The following is a 20,524-nucleotide window of genomic DNA, read 5'->3' as shown; positions in this document are numbered from 1 at the left end:
ATTCTAACATCCAATTAACGTTGGAATGGTCCACAACGGAAGTCCACTTCTTAAACACCCAGACGACGTTAACCCAGAATACGTACAAACCTCACTATATCGTGAACATACAGATTTGTTTACTTGTCTGCACCCTAACAGCTCACACCCCCTTCATATATGTAAATCTATTGTTTACAGTCAAGCATTAAGATACTGCCGCGTTTGCTCTTCCATTTCAGACCGAGACCAACAACTACGCAAATTACACCGGGAATTTGCGAAGCTCGGCTACCAAAGCGATCTGATAGAAGAACAAATCGAAAAAGCCAAAAAGGAACCGCGCCATAAGCTCCTAGAATACGGATGTAACTATAAGTCTTTATAGTCGTATAGGACTCCGCTGGTCAGGAAATTTTCTCCACAACTGAGACCCAGAAAGCGTATAGCTAAAGATCTACAGGGCATTTTCAATGTTGATCCAACACTCAATGCTATATCTTTCCAAACCAACCTTTATTAGCTTACCTCCCAACCTCAGAAATCTCCTGACGTCGAGCAAATTACCCGACACATGTGAAGAAGTGGGAACATTCCCAACACCAGATGTCGTGTGTCCGTACATCCACACAACTGACCGAGTAGTCGGCCCAAATGGGTTTACGCATCGCATCAGTGGAAGATTTCAATGCAACAGCACTAACGTCATCTATGCCATCTGCTGTCAACGTTGCCCCAAGGCGATTTACGTGGTAGATATTCGTCATGAACACAACCATAAACCAGTAGCTGAACATTTCAACTCACCGGGCCATAACATCAACGGCTTACGCATCACCGTATTACGAAAATTAATTTCTAATAACCGCCTTGATCGCAGAATGGAAAAACATCACAAAGCGAACCATTCACTTTTTTAATTGTATTAATGACGGCCTTAACAGAGATTTCGGTTTTATGGGACTTTATTAATAAATATTCGTTGTTTGACTTTATTACGTCTTTATTCCCGTTTTCCTTTCATTTATCGGTTTATTTTATTTTATGTTGTTACGCCATCAAGTATTTTGTGATTCCTTGGATGCACGTAGATATTACAAGCAGACCTTTACCTAACAATTTTAAAATATTTTTTGCCATTTCACAGTACACCTGAAGAAGCAAGATTATGCTTGCGAAAGCTTGTGTTGAAAAATATAAAGTTAACCTTAAGAGTGCCAAACTATATTCTGTTTCTTATTTTATTGCAAAAGCAAGAAACATAACAGCAGTTACCTTGTGCGTCACAGAACACGTGTTATGCAGCAAACTGGAAATTTTTTTATTGCAGTTCTACTCTAGCAGTTACATTTCTGTATTATCTATAACCATATTAAAAATTGTGTTTTGAAAATTTTACGTAGATTGGTGCACCAAGCGATGCGATACTTAACATAGGGAATACGAAAGAAAGACTATTTGGATAACAGCAACTATATCATAAATAAAATGTATCAGCTTATGTCGGGTTGAAAGTGCATCTGTTTGTTATGGCCAACCACGTGAGTGCTGGTAAATATGAGATGGCTGATAGTCTTTCTTATGGACATGCTTGCAACTTGTTTGTACATAGACAAGTTTAACACCATGAATATTATTAACTTACTTGGCCCGCTTTTATTAAAAATATTTTGTTTGCTAAGTATTGGGAATCAAAACTGTGTTTCCTTTTTACAATTGCTGTAAACACATACTAAATGCTAAAAAATAAGATATTGCATAACTGACTATAACAGCCGGTTTTTGGTTTTCCCAATTAGGCTATAGTTTTCTGACTTCGGCGGTTCGCAGCCGTCACCCTGCCGGTAAATTGCACTTTCTTAGTTCGGAAATACCCAGAAAGTGAAATAAACAAGACACTCATCAGGCTGTAGGTAAAGATGGGAAACGCCAATCGCAATACTACTTGCTTTTACGGGATAGGCCTTTGCTCAAGTCACGTTCTACCAAAGCCCACATTGATAAATCATCTTTTGACAAAGAAGATTCACTTATGTCACGTTTAGAAAACGACCTATTGCTATTTCATCCCACTACTAACCGACAAAACCATCAGCTAACTTAGGAACAAATCTTGATGACATCCCCTAAATTGTGTGCAGTGAAAAGCAAGTTAGGGAGCAAATGTTATGGGATAATAATTGCTAGATGTCATTTTGTTTCCATATATGTGTCGTTATTTTCTTTCCGCCATCGTTGATGCTCGTACAGTAGATGGTTATAATTTCTACTCACCTTTGTCGTCATGATAGATGACGTACACAGAAGAAGAATGTTTTACCCCTAACGGTTTAGAAACGACCGAATGCTTTCGATATCAAAATAGGAAAAAATTAAGTGCTGTGTCGTAGGACATAAATTCTTTACAGTACTATAAGTTGGTATATTCCCAAGCATTAGCAATTCGTTTGTGGTGTTGTATCAAGAAATGATCTTAGAATCGATGATGATTTTTCTTGTACAGTATATAAAAGCCTTAGGAAAACGTCATATGGCAACGGAAGTTAGCATACTAAGGACTTTTTACTGCGTAACAAATCAACAGGAAACTCTGTCACGGACGGTTCGAATACTAAAAAACGTGTTTGGCGTCTGATCGATGAAATGTCCTTTTAGGTTATGTAAGAAAGATCAGTATTTACAGCCGACGATATATGTAGAGTTTAGAGTTATGATCATAAGCACGATTTAGGCTTAATCTCCACGCTGGTACGTCGTGCACAATTTGCATACACTTGTCGCGTAAGCGATATCTGTCAAAAAAAACTGGTGGTTAATGACTACACAGGACCAAAAGATCAATCAAACCCTGACAGAATAACGGATACATTCGTGTTTTGTTAATTTATTTACAGCTAGGCTGCTGATTACGGTATGTTTTCTGGCATTTTTGTTAAAGGCTCATATTTATTAAACCTCATAATAATATTGATTAAGTTATAGCCACCTGTAACAGTTATTGGTGAGGATCAAGTGCTTTAGGCAGTTGGACAAAGTTCGTGATTACAAGATCAGACCTTGTCTTGTTGCGGCTATAGTTTAGTCTCCTTTCGCTGCGAAAATATCGGATAATATTGTACTTTCAATTTGCCAACAACTTTCCATACGAATGTTCATTTTTTTATTGACAAAAATGGAAAGTATAACCAGAGTTAGCAAGCGTATGATAAAAATAACTTTTTCGATGCCTTGATATATTCTAGATAGGCTGTCCGTGAGCTGCACATGATAGACCAATATTTCAAATACCAGATAAGCACACGCACAGTCTACCATTTAAATACCTTTGCCATACGCAAGTTGACTAAGCCTGTGGTTTTCTTTGCACTTATGGCTTCTGACCCAGTGATCGCTTGCTTTTTACCAACCGCCTTGTCTGTTCGTTGAGAAGTTTATCTATTTATTTATTTTGCTGATTGGAAATATGGATTCATACAATCATGGAATCCATCACCAGCATAGATATTACATTAACACTTAACAGACAGGCGTGTAAACTACGTGGCACTAAAATATCAAAAAGATTGAGGTGTTTTCATTTGATTGAAGTAAATGAATGAACGCTTATAGATGTTTGTGACGTGAAACTTGAACGCTGTTAGATCGGGCAAGGCATTACATTAATGTTATGCCCTAACGAGTGATTGCACTCAGACGTAAAAACACAATTTGGTAAAACGAATTACTATTTGGACGGGTTGGCTACACGAAGGAACTGGGCAAATTCCATTATAGTTCGCACCCTTTGTGTTCGTCCATTATAGTTCGCAATTCTAGCTAGGTACACCTCTGACTCTTTGTGAATGCATTCCCTTGTTGGCGCAATCCAAAAGCCGCCATTCTAATGACCAGTAAAATTGGAAAATGTTTACACAATGCCAGACATAAGATGGAAAACTTCCCTTAAAACCTTTTTGAACCATTCGTTGCAATTGCATTACAATGCGGAAATATTACCAACTTCATTAAGGCTATTGAAAATATATATCGGAAACAGAGTGGATTAAAGCAGGTTTATTTACTGATTGGAATGAAATACTTGTGGTCGACATTCAGTAACCTCACGAGCACTGCCCATAAATTTATCCAATCACGACTGGCTTTAGCATGCCACGTGTTTAGTGTGAGTTTACATTTGAACATTTAATAAGTTGAAGTAGGCTAATTTGAGGCAGTGCGGTCAGGCGGTAGCCGACAGTATTGTACAAATTACTTGTCCATCTTCATGTAAAAAGCGTAAAATACGGTTATATTCCAAAAGCATGACAGTTTTTCTTTAGAACTCATGAAAGTATCGATGATTACATCGTGTTAGCGTACCGGCGCTCATGAACGGATACATACAGTGGATTACTTCACAAGTTTCAGATGTTCAACCTGCTGTCCAGTAGTTAGGTAGTGTGTTGTTAAATAAACCAACGTATGCAAAACAAAAAAACAGCAGGTAACCATAACTTAAATTAGTGCCTAACAATGCTACTTTCGGTCTAGTGCAAAAGTGCACAACCAAATGACGTCATAATTTAGGAAGTGTTTGGCAATCAATTACATATTGAATTTGATGTTGTTTGAAATGGAGTAGTTAAATGCGAAATATGGTTTTCATATTTATTTTCTCCATTGTTCTACGTCACATGTAGCATTATTGGTATAAATGATGTAGTTGAATTATCTGGTTAAGTTTCAGTACCAGGTTTCTCAAGCTTCGGTATATTTTCTCCGATCATTGTCAGGAAATTTGTACCAAACTTATCAACGAATTGTTATGACCAGTTCCCGATGCGAGAAAAGCTTTTCGATCATTGCCGTAGTGCATGTATATATATTTGTACATTCTGTCAGTATATTCATTATTAGTCTATTCATTCTTTCAACTATTCATTCATGCATTTGTTCTGATTCCGCTTAGTCTTAGTCTATAGTTATCAAGAAATCTCTAACCTATACTTATCAATATAACCATTGAAAGAAAAGTTTCTGAGTAGAATTAAGATCTATCAATCATCTTATCATAAGACGCAAACAGATCACAATTTAAAGTTGTTGCCGACGTTTCAGTATCGTCGGAATTGATAGATCAAATGATAGACATGAGGTTTTATCCCTTCCGTTCGTCACAAAATAAAAATATCTTATAAAGTTTTTCTTGTTGTTTTTGAAAATTTGTCATCATGTGGGTATGAAGCTTGGTCATGCCAGCATAAAACGACCTCAAAACATTGTATTATTTGTTTCAATTTTTTTTGGTAATTCTTGCATAAACGTGGAAGTTTATCTGTTCGTCACAATATTGATTTTGAAACACACCTATCTACCATCCCTGCAACAGTGGATGAACCAGACTGTGAAAAGATATTAACGGCTGGAGAATCAAGACCCATTATATAGTCGGTTTATTTACTTACCAAGCTTATAAACATTGTAATGGTCGGATTACCTGGACACTTGTGGCCAGCAACTCAAGCTAATTACAAGCTTAACACTAATCATTACAAGTGCATGGGGTTCTAGTATAATAATACATGACGTGGTCGTGCACTTCTGCACTAGACCCACTACTTCATACTGGAAAGTAAATAATTGATACGGATACCTTGATGCAACCCGGCAGTTATTTCTCACCCTTCAAGCCCCAGTATAGACTTGCCATAACTTTTTTATTTACCGTGACTACTGAACCGGAGCAAACATACATTATATCTTGCCAAAAACTAATTGCTTTACAATAGTGTAGTGCTGCTGTAGGCAGTGTTGTCAGTTGACCCCACTTGACTCGAGTCGCAACTCAAACTGACTTGACTTGGTTGGCTATTAATACAAGACAACGTTTAATTTAAGCCATGCTGCCATGTCAGCATTTGAAGGAATTTGTAGAATATCAAAATGCATTTAAAAATCGACATATCAGTATGCTTATGGAAGTAACTGTTCCTGTGTGTGTCTTTATATCAACCATATCAGAAAGAGAGTGGTAATAATTATCATCTAAGATAATTTTATTTCCTCCAGCATGTTCCCATCTCTTTCTTTTACTATCATGCATATGCTGTCATGAAGATATGCTTTCAATTAGACTAACATTAACTAATTTACCTTAAGTATAGTAGGTCACACGGCTGTTACTTAAAGGTAAGCAGTTTTGTCAGAAAGGGAATGCAAATTTTTTTAGCTATTTAGGATTTAAATTAGATGGTATGTGTAAGCTAGGTTAAGGCTACAATGTTATAACTTATAACATTTAAGCTATATCTATGGATTAGAAAGAAACTGTGTAAAATATGATTGATAGCTTCAATAATATGATTGTTTCCAGTAAAATAGTGACAGCCTATATTTTTGACATGTTTATATTTTAAGTTTTTATTTATTTGCAGAAGTTATAATATTTTGTTAAAAAATCTGTAAAAAATCTTACTATTAGCACAATGAGTGGAAAATGTCCAATTTCGGGAAATGTAAGTATATTGTAGTTACTTATACCTGTTACGGATATAAATAATAGAGATGATATATTTAGAATTAGCTGTGTTTTTATCACTTTTGCAAAATTCCACAACCTTCTTTTGTAAGCCCAACAAAATGCAGAGTTAATTTCAAAATATAGTCTTGTCTGACAAAAACGTGTTGTATGTATATCTACAAATGTTTGCAGTGTTCTGTTCAAAAAAGTAATACTTTATACAGTATTAGAAGACGTTTAGATGGAGATTACTTATTCAACGTATCAACGATTAACATATTTCTTAAAGTGCTAAAACTTTTACATCTAATAACAGTAAGCTAAATTGCGCCAATGAATGAATTAAAAAAACAGGCAAGAAATAATATCAACAGGCCACACTAAGATTTCACTCTTGGCTATAAACATCGTCGCAAGACATTGTTGCTCATTTGGAGCAAATTATGTGTTAAGAAATAGTGTCTCAAATTGCAAGAATACTATTAACTAATTTTTGTGATAAAAAATGGTACCATAACAGACAAAGTATTTTGCTATGTAATAGCGAGAGGTCAAAAGTGCCAGAGAATTTCTCCCTTGTGTTCAATGATTGTTCTGTTATTATAACCAATGCCCTAATAGGAATAGAAGATCGTCCATGCCAGATTGTGTGTCCAAAGTCATCCATTTTATATGCATCCCCTGTATGTGATGTGTAATGTTCGTGACTTGTGCCTTGAACTTTAAAGTCTCCCTTATATAGGGTGCTGGTGACGCGGATTCGTGGATACGACCAGATCAACCTCCCAAGTGCACCTGGGATGCAAGTGGATCAAAACCTTCACCGCATTTTGTTTACAGGCCGTATGTAATGTTTAGTATTTACATATAACTGCATTGACCATGAGCACTGTTGCTTATTGATTAATACCATTTGCCCAATGAAATGCAGAGAGAACAACTTTATCGTGTTAAAAATGGATTATGTAAGAAGTTACAGTATGAATATAATAATTTTTAGATTAATCTATGATTGTTACAGGTTTATATCGCGTTGATGAAATTCTTTACGTTAATGAAACATTATCATTACTAAGAAATATTAATAAAATATCACGTCAATGAATAATAAAATCATTTTCAGGGTTCGTGATAGAAAGACGACATTCGCAACGGTCCTTGAAGCAATCGGTGACACACCATTGGTTCGTTTGAGCAAGATTGAGAAGGAATACGGCCTAAAGTGCCAGCTGTGTAAGTCACTGGTGTGGCTCTTCATGTAATGCTCATAATGTCACGGAAACAGGTTGTATTTAAACAGTGTCATCCATGGACAATATTTTATGTGTTTAAACCATTTAAAACTACTTGTTTTTACAAGTACTGTTGTTTTAAAGTACTTGTATGTTTAGTTGGAAAGTGTGAGTTTTTCAATGCTGGCGGATCAGTGAAGGACAGAATTGGCTTAAGAATGGTTGAAGATGCTGAAAGAGAAGGGATCATTAAGCCTGGCTACACGATCATTGAACCAACTTCTGGAAACACCGGTATAGTTCATGCATTTGTAACTGATTTATGGCGAGGACACTGATACACAAACTATTTGAACCTTTACTATTTGTAATGTCAAGGTATTGGCCTCGCTCTGGCTTCTGCTGTTAAAGGATATCGTTGTATCATTGTTATGCCTGAAAAGATGAGCATGGAGAAGGTATTTAACGGTGTAGTTCTTAGCAGTACTACGAACCTATTAATTTTTTAACATACTTTTTGTTATGTTTACAATGTAAAGCTTTGTACCCGCTCAAGCATGCTGGTATATTTTGCGAAAGGTAAACGTCCTGAAAGCACTAGGGGCTGAAATTGTGCGGACTCCTACAAGTGCACGGTTTGATGCGCCGGAATCCCATATCAGGGTGGCACAGAAACTACAGAGGGAAATTACCAATGCTGTCATTCTTGATCAAGTAGGTTTAAAATTACATTAGGCAGGAAGTAATTGCTGCATTAGAAAGCAAAATAAAACAAAGCTGAAACTTCAACTTTACAGTATTTTATTGTATTTATTGATACCCCATTATTACTAACACAAGCTTCTGATTTTAGTATCGAAATCCTGGAAACCCTCTTGCACATTATGACACAACAGCAGAAGAAATTCTAGAGCAATGTGGAGGTAACAAGTTACATTGTTTATATTTGAAATACCAGTACTTTGGCTTACTGTGTCAAAGCTGAATCTTTATATTGTGTGAAATATTATTTGTTCCCTTTTACACAGGCCAAGTTGACATGGTGGTTGGAGGAGCAGGAACAGGAGGAACTATCACTGGGATTGGAAAAAAATTTAAAGAAAAATGCCCAAAATGCCGGGTAGGTCTAAACCAGTGAAAATATTGCAACTGAACTACATAACTGTTAAGGGTTGAATTTTCGAAGTACATTTTACAGACAGTGGTTAGATTTTATCGTCTACTCTCTGCACGTTCTCAATTTTATTTTATATTTATTTCATATTCCATCCAGGTAATTGCCGTTGATCCTGAAGGCTCAGATCTGGCACTTCCTGAAGAACTTAACAAGACCGATACTACTTATTACGAAATTGAAGGTATTGGCTATGACTTCATACCTACAGTCCTGGACAGGTAGATCCTTTTTTATGCTATATATGTACAGTATAACATAGTAATAAGGTATATGAATCGGCTGCCTGCATTTAGGCACTGCAAAAACAGTGTAGTAAAATCACTTTTTACTAGGAAAACTCTAAACAATGTTCCTCTGTGATGTAACATACACCTGCGGTTTGTTATAGGTCAGTGGTTGACAAATGGTACAAGTCTAATGACAAGGAATCCCTCATAATGGCTCGCAAGTTAATAAGAATGGAAGGATTATTGTGCGGTAAGCAAACCACAGCTAAATAAAGCCCTTCTAATAAGTTGTATTAAAACTGCTTTTCCAACAAGCAAGTGCCCTCACAGACGTTTAACAGGTTACAATGATACAAAGAAAAACCTGGTTGTGTTTTCGTTAAGGTGGAAGCAGTGGAACCGCCGCATATATCGCTGCTGAAGCCGCAAAAGAGTTGAAAGAAGGCCAAAAATGTGTTTGCATCTTACCAGATTCAATTAGAAACTACATGTGAGATTTAAGCTATTGCTGAGTAAAATACCGTGGTTTTTCCGCTTCACTTGACTAGTTACAAGTCGTCTCCCATTCAATAACAAAGCGATCTTGTGCTATATTTGTATGACTTCTGTGTAAGTAACCAGTAATGGTGCATTTTTTTCAGGACCAAACATTTAATGGAAGAATGGATGATGGAGAGAGACTTTATACCATGCACAGACAAAGATGACAAATGGTTCGTTTGAAATCTTGAATCGCATTGATCACAATCGCCTGTTATATAGCATTTGTAGTTAAAATCGCAAGAAAGGCGCTTATACTGTTTCAGTAGAGAACCCAATAATCCTCTGCAATTAGTGTTTGAATATTTTGCAGGTGGTCCAAGTTGACTATCAGTGATATGAAATTACAAGCCCCAGTTGCCATTATGCCTGAGACAAAGTGCGAGGAGGCGTTGAAAATAATGGAGACCCACAACTTTGACCAGTTACCGGTCATAAACAAAGACGGGTACGCAGAACTTTCACCGTTGAGTTTTTGTTTCAACTGATCTGTTTCTCAAACAGTTTCTCCAGCAATAGAAATGGTTTTTCTAGCCAGCATGAGTCGGTGTTAAATATGTGTTAGTGAGCTGCAGTGCCACATATTTTGCTGTGGATACTATGCCAGAGCACTTCCTAACTCTTTCTACTTACCGACCCTTAGCTGAAATAATTCCTTTCTTGCAGGACACTCGCGTTCAAAATTGTGACTATTTATTAAGAATGAAAATATAACTCCCAAACCCCAGATTGGGAATCACTGCTCTATACTAACATTGTATTTTGGCACTTCCAGAAAAATGGTTGGAACAGTTACTGTAGGAAGCCTGACTTCTTCTTTCAGTGCCGATAAAGTGAAACTGACTGATCCAGTGTCGATGTGTTTGTACTCTAAGTTCAAAAAGGTATGATATTGGTCAATGACAGAGTACTACAAAACAAGAACAACACTCAGTGGCAATCTTGAGACCGTATACTACACCTACACTAGAGCTATCCAATTTTAACTGCACAGAAGTTGCAACACCAAGATTTGACTTTGTTGATAATTTTAACTGTCTTGATTTAAATAGACTTCCGGAAAATTTTTCTGTTGCGTTATCAAGATTCCTATCGTGTGGTTTGTATTATACTGGCCCTGTGATTAAAGTAGTGATCAACTTGCTTAGAACAAAATCATGGGTTGTACACGGTATGAAGTAATTCACTTTTTTCAGATGAAAGTTGGTGACAAACTCACCACCTTATCGAAAGTGCTTGAAACTGATCACTTTGTCGTAGTATTGGGTTCAAAGGTGCAATGTAAGTATGTGTATGGCTAGACTAAAACCCGCGGTATATTTTACAATTTACAATACTTAAGACGTACAAAATGTTTCATGTTGAAAACGCATTGATTAAATTTTTTCAAGCGTTTTATTCCATTGACATTGCATAATTGTTTCTGTCATGGAATTTACAGATATGCGTTAGCTTAGATATAGCAGTTATCGAAATTGTTATTGCTAAATCTGTTGTCCTGCTGCAGATAACTTGGTTGAACCAGACTCACTCACTCTCAGTGAAATGAGAATTGGTAAGTGAAAGTTGCTTGCATGTTAAAAATGGCTTTTAGAATTTAGTTTGAGTTATTATTGAGTAGGGATGTATCAAAATTTAAAAAGAATTGGATTCATGTGAAGCAAAGTTTGATAAATTCGTCCAGTGTGCCTATTTAATATATACATATGACAATAAAAGCGTCATAATAATCAACTTTTCTTGTCTGTTTCATTAAATTGAAAATGATCTTCGCTTTTACGAAATTTCAAATTTTACATTTTGTTGCAAACATACCACCTACTTTAGCCAATCATAAAAACCTAAAACTTGCAATGTTCGAAGCAAACCTGCCAGCATGATTCATATTCCACAAAATATAATCGACATTCATGCGTAATATTTGGTACATCCTTAACCGTATTGAATTAAATGCGTATCTTTGTCAATCAAATTACAGGCGGTAGTGAAGTTGTTTTTAAAGAAGAGAGTCGCTTGTATGGTACGGCATGTTTTAGAAATTAAATCAGTTTTAATCAAATAGAATGTAGTTTGCAAGTTATAACTTTCTATGGAATTAGAGAACAATTACAGCCAATGATCTGTAGACCTCTTCAAAACATGAAAATGTATAGATTTGTGTAGAGACCAGAACCATAACCTGTCATTGATACAATCATAAAGTTTTTTTACAATATTTTACTGTAATTTGCAGTTTTTTTGTATATTTCGTAACGATTACAACCTAATTCATTGCGAATCAGCAGAACAATGATGTGTGCTCTAATAAAAAATGTGCAAGGCTATCATTAATATAATATTAGCAACATAATTTGCATTTAACTTTTAAACTACTTACAACTAAATTGCCGTAACTTAATTTTATTCCTGGGATTGATCAAATCCTACCAAAGCTGCCTGTTTTTGTTTCTACAGATGGAGGAGCGCCTGACAGCGTATGTGGCATCATAACTCCCGTCGATTTTCTACACTTCATTTCGAGCAAGCATTAGAACCATTCATACACAACTATGCAGATATTTAGATAATACCATCCATATGCTATACTTAAATGAATTTGATCGCAGTCTTGTAAGCCTGCAGGGGATTTGTACTTGATAAACACAAGTGGTGATTGTACCGCACATGTACACAACACACATACAAGGTAGCAAACCATAAGTTACAGTATTTTATACAGTTGTATATTTTTCACATGATCCTTACTTACCTTAAACACGTTACAAACGCAAATTTTGTATATTTCACATATCGTGTTCGTTGGTGTTTGAGAAATGCACAACGTACAGACACTTTGCACTATCCACTACTAGATAATCAATACTTGTATGCAAAAAATATGGCCACTTTAGGAGGTGTTGTATGTTTTATGCTTGACTCATAAATTTCACAGTTGTGCAGTAGTTTCTATACGCATTATCCTGGTTGTGTGGTGACTTCTATGTTTGAAAAAAGTAACAGCAGTTTTCTTAACGTTGTGTTTTTGACGTGGCTTGTATCAACTACAAACAAATAAAATATAAATGAATAGTAAATAAGAACAGTAACAAGGACTAACGAGGAATGTTACGAGCATATCCGGCGCCTAAAGAGTTCGCAGACCAAAACGAGGTTCTTCCCTGGCGAAAAGGTTGCAGTTTAGAACGATTCATTAACTTAGTAGTTTTAGAGAAACTGCCAGTCGCAAGGTGACAGCAGTGAATCTAACGTTCACAAAGCTAACCGTCAGGGTTATATGATTCCAGTTGGTCAGTTGATGCAGCACATGACAAAGATACTGTAATGTTAAGATGCATACGGAATACAGACAAGCAAAAGCCAGTTATTGTGGTAGAAACCCGATCCCGTCAACATGGAGTGCAACCTAAAAATGCTTATGTAGATATTGTACCTTATTTCAGTAGGTACCTTATTTCAGTGTATGAATTCATGTTTAGTCGAACTGGCAAACGCGTATGTGCTTCGATAGCAGAGAAACCCTAATATAAAACATCAAGAAATTTTACACCTGCAACCTCAAACACCTTAAAAACAACCTCACAAACGTGTAGGTGCTTCGATAGCAGAGAAACCCTAATGTAAAACATCAAGAAATTTTACATCTACAACCTCAAACACTTTAAAAACAACCTCACAAACGTGTAGGTGCTTCGATAGCAGAGAAACCCTAATGTAAAACATCAAGAAATTTTACATCTGCAACCTCAAAAAACCAAATTTTGTGTGTTTGATTAATTCAAACGTATTAACAACAACGTTTTGCGGAGTAACGGGATTTATGAACGGGTGACTGGAATAAAATCTAAAGCAGTGTTTCTTAACCTATTTTGGATCACGAACCCCTAAAACATTCTTTAAAAATCTATGAACCCCTTTGCAAGAAACACATTGCAAATGTCGAATACTACAATGCCAGACTTGCAATAGTAGAGTAGCCATTATGTATTATTGCATCACAAAGACGGTTTCGCAATTGCTCAAACTATTCGCTGTGCATGTTTGGCTGCCGTTGTGGCCAGATGAAGTGGAATCGTGGACAGAGGAAAATTCGTGGACCCCTTAATGCATCTTCTTCGACCCCTTGGGGGTTCATGGACCCCAGGTTAAGAACCCCTGATCTAAAGCCTCGGAAAATTATAATAGAATTATGGGAGGAGTAAACCGCCCAAAAAACTGTGCCAGTTTATTCAGTAATGCAAAGAATGCGACGTATGCCTCGGGTACTAAGCTTACGAAGCATGACAACGGCGTACTTTGCATAACTTGAAGGTGAATGAACGCCTGCATGGTTTTAAACATTTTAAAAGAAAGACCAACAACCATAAACATGTAGCCCGCACTCAGTCTCCACTCGTATAATTTTTTCATCATTCCCTTCCTTGCATTCCGCCGGTTTTCAAACATTGCTGTTCTATGACGTAATGGCATCGCTGAGTTTACACCCAACAGCATTCCTAAAAGTCGCCTCACCGCGTTGACTACATGAAAACCGTGTTCTCTGGCTTTAAAGTTTTCATGAGATTTGCAAAGTCAGAGGAGCTGGCATCATTGTGTAAATAACATGCAAAATACTGCACCAGAGGCAAAATACTGTTGGGAAGAGGGATTTGAAACCTACAGTAGGCCTATAATGACACTGTGTACAATTTGTGTGGTCTAGTAACCGTGGGTGACAACTTTAAAACAAAAAGCGATGATGCGATGTTGTAAGTACGCCAGTGGCCCTATACTAATCCAGTTAACCGGAATGTCATCGTATGTTTTAGCGCTTCGTCGCCACCACGGCGAATGTGGACCTCGCACGTAATAAAACGACGATTACCCCACATAATTCTTCGGATTAGACGTCTTTAGAAGGTTTCCAATCGGGAGACATTTCCAAGGAAAATTATGCCACTATCTCGTGCAGTCGCTTTTAGTCTATAATTGATAATTGTATCGTATCTATTCATCGATCGTCGCGCTTCTTAACCGGTCGTTATCTTGCGTTTTTGTTCCACTAATCACGTCCGCTGCCCGCACGACGTATTTCAACGTGTAATTTACAATCTTTTATTGACTCCAACGCGCATTGGTAATTAAGAACTGAAGACCAAAGCAATATTTGGAGCCACAATTCTTCTCATGAATATGTACTACATTGATTTCCAACATATGTTCGACATTCAGGGATGCCCTTCTTATGGCGTAACAATTAACCACAACTTGGTCACGATAGCGGGGGCCAATTATACGGTGCACGTTGATTTTGCTTACTATTTTTTGCTTACGTTTACTATCGCAGCGGCAGTCGTTTGTCCACTGAAGACGAGCTAACCCAAATCGACAAATTATCTTACAACTTGGCCAAGCTCAACAAAGGATACAAACCGCGCAAGTGTCTTTCTTTAATCACGCTCATAAATTCTTGATCCGTGGATGCTAAACTATGACGTCATAACACTCTCCAACAGGGCTCTCATAAAAAGGCGGGAAATAACGGTTACGTCACCGTTAATAGTAGGTTGGTAGATAGGAACGACTCTTGAAAAGAAATTCGAACGATATTACAAACCCTTATCGCGACCCTTTGATACACTCGCTGTGATAAAAGTGGGTTTGATGGGGGTTTTGTTTTACCGTTCAGGTTGTAACGTAATCGTATCGGGTTTCCGAAAAAAAAACTCGCTCAAATTACAATCGTTTGATTTTCTGTAGCGCAACGCGTCTTCACTTTTAAAATAAAAAGCTAATTAAAACAGCTGAATGCGATTACAACCGGTCTCCATCCATTGACGGCTGTTTACAACGCATCGTATTTAGCGGGTGATTGCTATGTTTCGAAGCAGGTTTGTGTGTCATGGCGGGTTTATTTAACCAAGCAAGCAACGCCATCGCACTTATGCAGCAGCATTATTGAAAAAAAACCTTTATACTGTATATAGCCGATACAAGATGTTCATGAATGGAAACGTTTATAGGTTAAACAAAAATGTTCATAATACGGCAAACATAAACGCCAATGTCATTGCTCCATTTAAACATCTTGACGATTTTCACATTTGAAAACGTCACGACTTAAAGCAAGTACAAGTTCTGTCACGGACATAGTGGTTGACTGGTGATGGTATGACAAATATTACTCAGGGGAAAGTTACGGTTCACTAGCACTTGAAAGTTATCGCAATAATCTCTACCTTCGCCGCAACAAAAGCTCGACAACGCTCCAGGGCAGATTGCTTCAGAGGCTGCAGTTATGCCGAGTTTTCTTTTGGTGGCGAACAAGGAAAATTTGCTATCAATTTGCCTTTCGCTGTTTAAGCCTTGTTCACTAATATTTGACAAATTAAGTCGAGCCTTTTAAACCATAAGTCCATTCGCGATAACACAACCATGAATACTTCACCAACATTCTAATTCACAAACTTTTAACAGAAATTACGTATTGTTATGATGCTGTAATTTGTTGATACTTGAAATCAAAGCAGGAAAGGAATGTTTTTCCCTCGAATTTTTCCGTTAAATTTCAAAGCGTGTTTCATTGAAAGTTGAGAAACCTTCAATTTGGACCCAAAACTGACAACATTTACTTGCCTTGTTATAAAGTTTACTTTAAAATCAAAGCCGCTTTACATGGTCTGTTTTTGTAAAGGTGGCAAAAGCAAAAGGAGTCTAAACCAAAGAACAATTATTTCCATGTAATGCTATACAAAGTGTGTTGCTCTGGCAAGACAGCGCGGTTCGTAGAAGCGCTCAAGCGAGCGTTTACGCTTCAATGACGAAAGAAGCCGAAAAAGAAACAAATGACTGACTCTCGGTGCCTGCTGACTCCCCATCTATCTAAACACGGTTGTTACAACTAAGTGAATCTATGTCTGCTGACACATGGCGATATATCACAGTGAATACAAGAACCATAACGAGATCGTCCTGTACGCACCGATAACAAGGATTTTGCTATCAACCTACTTCGACTGTTGGAGTCGAGAGACTCTGAACCGGTGACGAAACCAGAGTTGGCTTTATCGCCGCAACCCCTCGTTGGTTGGTTTTTGATTTGGTGAATAATCCGGCAAAACAGCGCACAGAGGTTTTATTGTTTGACTGACCACCCGTAGCTTAGTTTGGACTCGAACGCCCTTTCGTAACAAATTGCTTCTGAATTTAGGTTGTTACTTTAATTTTGTTTAAAATAACACATGAGTCGACGTTGCGAGGAGAACCAGCTTTTACGGATTTATAGTGCAGTGCATATCGGAAGATTAGAATCGGCAATGTTCTTCTTAAAATAGACTTTGTAATAGAGCATTCCCAATAAGAGGCTTTTTGTCGCCGTATGTTAGGGTGTTTCGAAATGTCAAGGTATTCGTTTGCGTCGTAAATTGCATCATTTAGACCAGTTCCGTATCGATCAGTTTTTCTTTGCTTTCAACAAAATTGTGAAGTCGTTCCAGAAACGAGGCCAACGAACAAGACAGTACCAGAAAAAGCGAACGTGTCGGCGATTTGGCCAAAAAAGACTTCTCTTCGGCCAAAGAAGATAAAAGCCGAGCGCGGCGACTTGCCTTTTTCGTCGCCTGAACGCTTCGTCCAGCCCCGCCCAAAGCAACCGCGGATGATAGACTATTCCAAGCGTTGGGGCTTGAAGACACAGTCTAACAGGCGTAAGAAAACATAGATTAGTCCGCAATTACATTGAACTATGCGAAGGTTTAGTATAAGCAGTTTAGTTAGTTAGTTAGTTAGTTAGTTTAGTGATCTACATGGACAGTCAATGTCACGATAAGATAATGTTACGTCACAGAAAGCTCAAGTTAACACGGATTACGGTTGACGTCAAAAAATGGCGATAGAAAAGCAGAAGCAACTACGATTAAGAGAGTGCTGGTCCACGTGTTAAATACACCGTCAATCTACTTAGATTTGTTTGCAGAAGAGCATATGTTGCTTATCAAGCCTTTATCTGTATATATTTGATTAGTGTTGATAGACGTTATAAACTTATAGCATTACTTTGTACTATATAATACAAATTATGACGTCTAAATCCGCACGCCGGTATAGATTCGAATCGCAAAGGAGTAGATTTGAGACAAATTACCGCAACATTTACCATGTTATTTCAGTTGGCTGTGCAGGTTCCGATAAGTCATATTTTCCTAAGATCAATATTTGCTCTGTCGTCTCCTTATTATTTAATTTAAATATGAAAACAGCGTTTAGATGAGCGTGTTTCAAACCTTAGCGTTTGAGGTTCTTCGGTCAATATTACCTTTGGGAATTTTTCGTTGCCATTGAACCACCGTCATGCATTTTTAATAACAATTAACGCTGCGATCGCGGTTTATTTCCAAAACATAGGCAGGAACCTCGGCGCAGCTAACATCGATTTTTGTAAATGCTTTGCCTCCAACGGGTTACTGCTCAGAAGTAGAAAAACGAATGCTTTGCCAGAACTTTGCAGGCAGCACTTTGTGTCTTGTAAACAACTTACACATATAAGTGGTCTTTGTTTGGTGTTCGATACGTTCATTGCACGCTGTATTCAGTGATGTTATCTTCAGCAATATGTTGTACCTCATGTCGAAGCGTCATTCAACGATAATTTCGCCGTGAGCGATCGAGCTTGATGGCTGGTTTTCGCACCTGACATGTGACTAGACGAGGGACATTGGAACAAACAAAGACGATATTTCATTTATTTGTTCGACGGTCGCGTTTGCGTCAATTATAGTCGTTAATGCGATTGTTGAAAGAGATGAGAAAATAATCGGTTGTGTGACATACCTAGCTTTTAAAAGTTAAATTTAATACCCGACCCGTTTCATTTTTACAGTTTATTCACGGAAACAATTTTTAATACCCGGGATAAAAAGAAATCGCCGCCTATTGACTGGACAACGAATTCAAAAATAAATGTTCATTTCGACATCACATAGCTTGAAGCCTTGGGCTGGTTCCATGTCTGCGCACATCGCTTGAAACTAATTTCAACCGCATACCAGTTATGGCTCATTCACCGTTCATCACTTAACCTCTTGTGTGACTATATTCATAACGATTGAAGAGCATCTTTACCAGCAAGCCCCTGGTTGAGGTGTATTTACGGCTTTCACAAGTTTTAAGTTTTATACGGTTGAAGTGTCATGGGCACAACACGCTCCACTAGATAATTTGATCTGTTTGGTTCCAGCTGAGCTTTGATCTCGTGTTTTCACCAAAGCTAACGAGCGCGACGTTCTCCAAGCACGTACAAGAATTTAGGGATCTTAAACCACATCCTTAAGCATATCATAAATGATATGCAAATGATAATGCTGTATACCATATAGGTTATAAAGCTACCGTGCGTATTACCATCGGCAAACAATCGCCAAATGAGCGAAGTAAGCTCGACGTAAAAACTTCGCAACTTATAAAATTTGACAATCTTCTATGGGTGACTGTCTCTGAAATCGTGAAAGTTCGACCGGGTTGAAAGCCCTTATTTATCGACTCGATGCCACTTCGCGAAGTGTTGTTATTACGATTGTCGTCTCACTGCCGAACAATAGACTTGGTTTGGGAACTTGAAACTATAACATGTGGATCAACTCGCTTTAGTTATTTCCATTGTCCCTTTAAAGAGCACCAGAATCGCGATGTTAAGCGTTGACGCGTCTGTAACGATTTTGTAAAACAGTAATTTCGAATCTCCAAGGGAACCTGGTAGTAAAGAATGATAGGACAAATTACCGTTTATCTTGAAACATGTGATCATAGCTAAGCGGGTAATTTATACATGCCTCGTTATGCATGGTCGCATATAATTCTACGTACGTCAGCGACTTCTATGCCTCGGGCGCAAGTACGTTAGAATGAACGTCGTCTAAATAGACGTAAGTTTCTTTTGCCGCTTTGCTAACGCTAGGTTTAACACGTCAGAGGTTAGCTGGAAGTGTATTGGACAAGCGATGATAACCTCGATATTTCTTTTACGACAGACGAAAGTAAACAGATGTTATTTGCTGAAAATACGGAAGTCTATTGTCGAGGTCCGCCGACGACTGTTTTTCTCGTATCTGCTGAAAGCTTTTCACAACCAACTGCGCTAGCAGCTAATTTAACTACAATTTTGAAAGCTAATAACAGCGGCTCTCGAGTCGAACAGTTCAAAAATGTACGGCATGTTTAAATCGACGAAAGGCATTTGGTAATAAAAAGTTATAAATGAAAGTCTCAGCACACGGAACCGTCATCGACAATATTGCAACACCGATGGAGATTCGACTTTGAACTAAACACCGCCATTACGCAAAACATCTCATTATATTACTTTTACTAGCGGTTCATAATAAAAGCCTTAACAGCAAAGTGTTGGAAGTTACGACTCAAACACAGAATCACGGCTGTAGAAAACAAATTTATTGATCAAACCGATACGTATGTTTTCTGGTGTCTTGGCTCTGGCGTTCGTTCTGGGTATAAATTTCTTGTTTCACTCGATACAACAGCATCAAATTAACGAAATACTTTCACGATGAGCAAAACCATTGGAATTAATCCATGATTCGTCCCTCACTGCGTGCATATTTTCTCTCTTATTCATTGCACAAGATGAGGCGTCGATGTGGTCGGTTTTGAGAAATGCATTTTGGCAATTTTCTAGGCTACCCATCATTTACTCGCTAAACTTGAAGCGATCTTTTCAGGTTAAATAGAAATTCATTCAATCGGACCTCGCAGCTGAGCTATGGCTGGAAATTTGAGCAGAACTTCATTTTAATTAAAAATTCAGCTCTTTTGAACTTTATTGTTACCGTCTTTATTGTTAATGAGCAGATTAAATCATAGCGCATTACTTAAAAAAGTA

The 20,524-nt window shown here is 37.6% G+C and overlaps 1 protein-coding gene and 1 long non-coding RNA gene across 3 annotated transcripts; one reads left to right on the top strand and one right to left on the bottom strand.

The window, feature by feature from the left end:
- Positions 1-2,528: 2,528 nt before the first annotated feature.
- Positions 2,529-3,407, bottom strand: LOC143447378 (uncharacterized). Its single transcript, XR_013114088.1, has 3 exons — positions 3,303-3,407; positions 2,966-3,071; positions 2,529-2,771 (listed from the first exon to the last, which is right to left on the bottom strand). It is a non-coding gene; the product is annotated as an uncharacterized LOC143447378 (long non-coding RNA).
- A 2,968-nt stretch (positions 3,408-6,375) lies between these two features.
- On the top strand, positions 6,376-12,728 carry LOC143446587 (cystathionine beta-synthase-like protein). 2 transcript variants are annotated; one of them, XM_076946288.1, is made up of 17 exons: positions 6,376-6,473; positions 7,221-7,321; positions 7,602-7,711; positions 7,870-8,004; positions 8,089-8,168; positions 8,290-8,424; positions 8,564-8,633; positions 8,739-8,830; positions 8,984-9,105; positions 9,276-9,364; positions 9,499-9,604; positions 9,756-9,827; positions 9,968-10,102; positions 10,430-10,538; positions 10,851-10,935; positions 11,162-11,209; positions 12,109-12,728. In XM_076946288.1, exons 1-17 carry the CDS (start codon positions 6,444-6,446, stop codon positions 12,183-12,185), a joined length of 1,596 nt encoding a protein of 531 aa, XP_076802403.1. In that variant the 5' UTR covers positions 6,376-6,443; the 3' UTR covers positions 12,186-12,728. The 2 variants fall into 2 exon arrangements, with proteins under 2 accessions (XP_076802403.1, XP_076802404.1); XM_076946289.1 differs by lacking the exon at positions 12,109-12,728 and adding an exon at positions 11,633-12,041.
- The last annotated feature ends 7,796 nt before the right edge of the window (positions 12,729-20,524 follow it).

Source organism: Clavelina lepadiformis, chromosome 2 (assembly GCF_947623445.1).
Source record: "Clavelina lepadiformis chromosome 2, kaClaLepa1.1, whole genome shotgun sequence".
NCBI lineage: Eukaryota > Metazoa > Chordata > Ascidiacea > Aplousobranchia > Clavelinidae > Clavelina > Clavelina lepadiformis.
The sequence above is the reverse complement of the archived record's forward strand: the minus strand, read 5'-3'. Positions and strand labels throughout refer to the sequence as shown.

Coding starts and splice junctions, on each gene's coding strand:
- LOC143446587 (XM_076946288.1), top strand. CDS start 6,444: ATGAGTGGAAAATGTCCAATTTCGGGAAAT. Junction 6,474..7,220: donor AATGTCCAATTTCGGGAAAT/GTAAGTATATTG, acceptor TCCCTTATATAG/GGTGCTGGTGACGCGGATTC. Junction 9,605..9,755: donor GATTCAATTAGAAACTACAT/GTGAGATTTAAG, acceptor CATTTTTTTCAG/GACCAAACATTTAATGGAAG.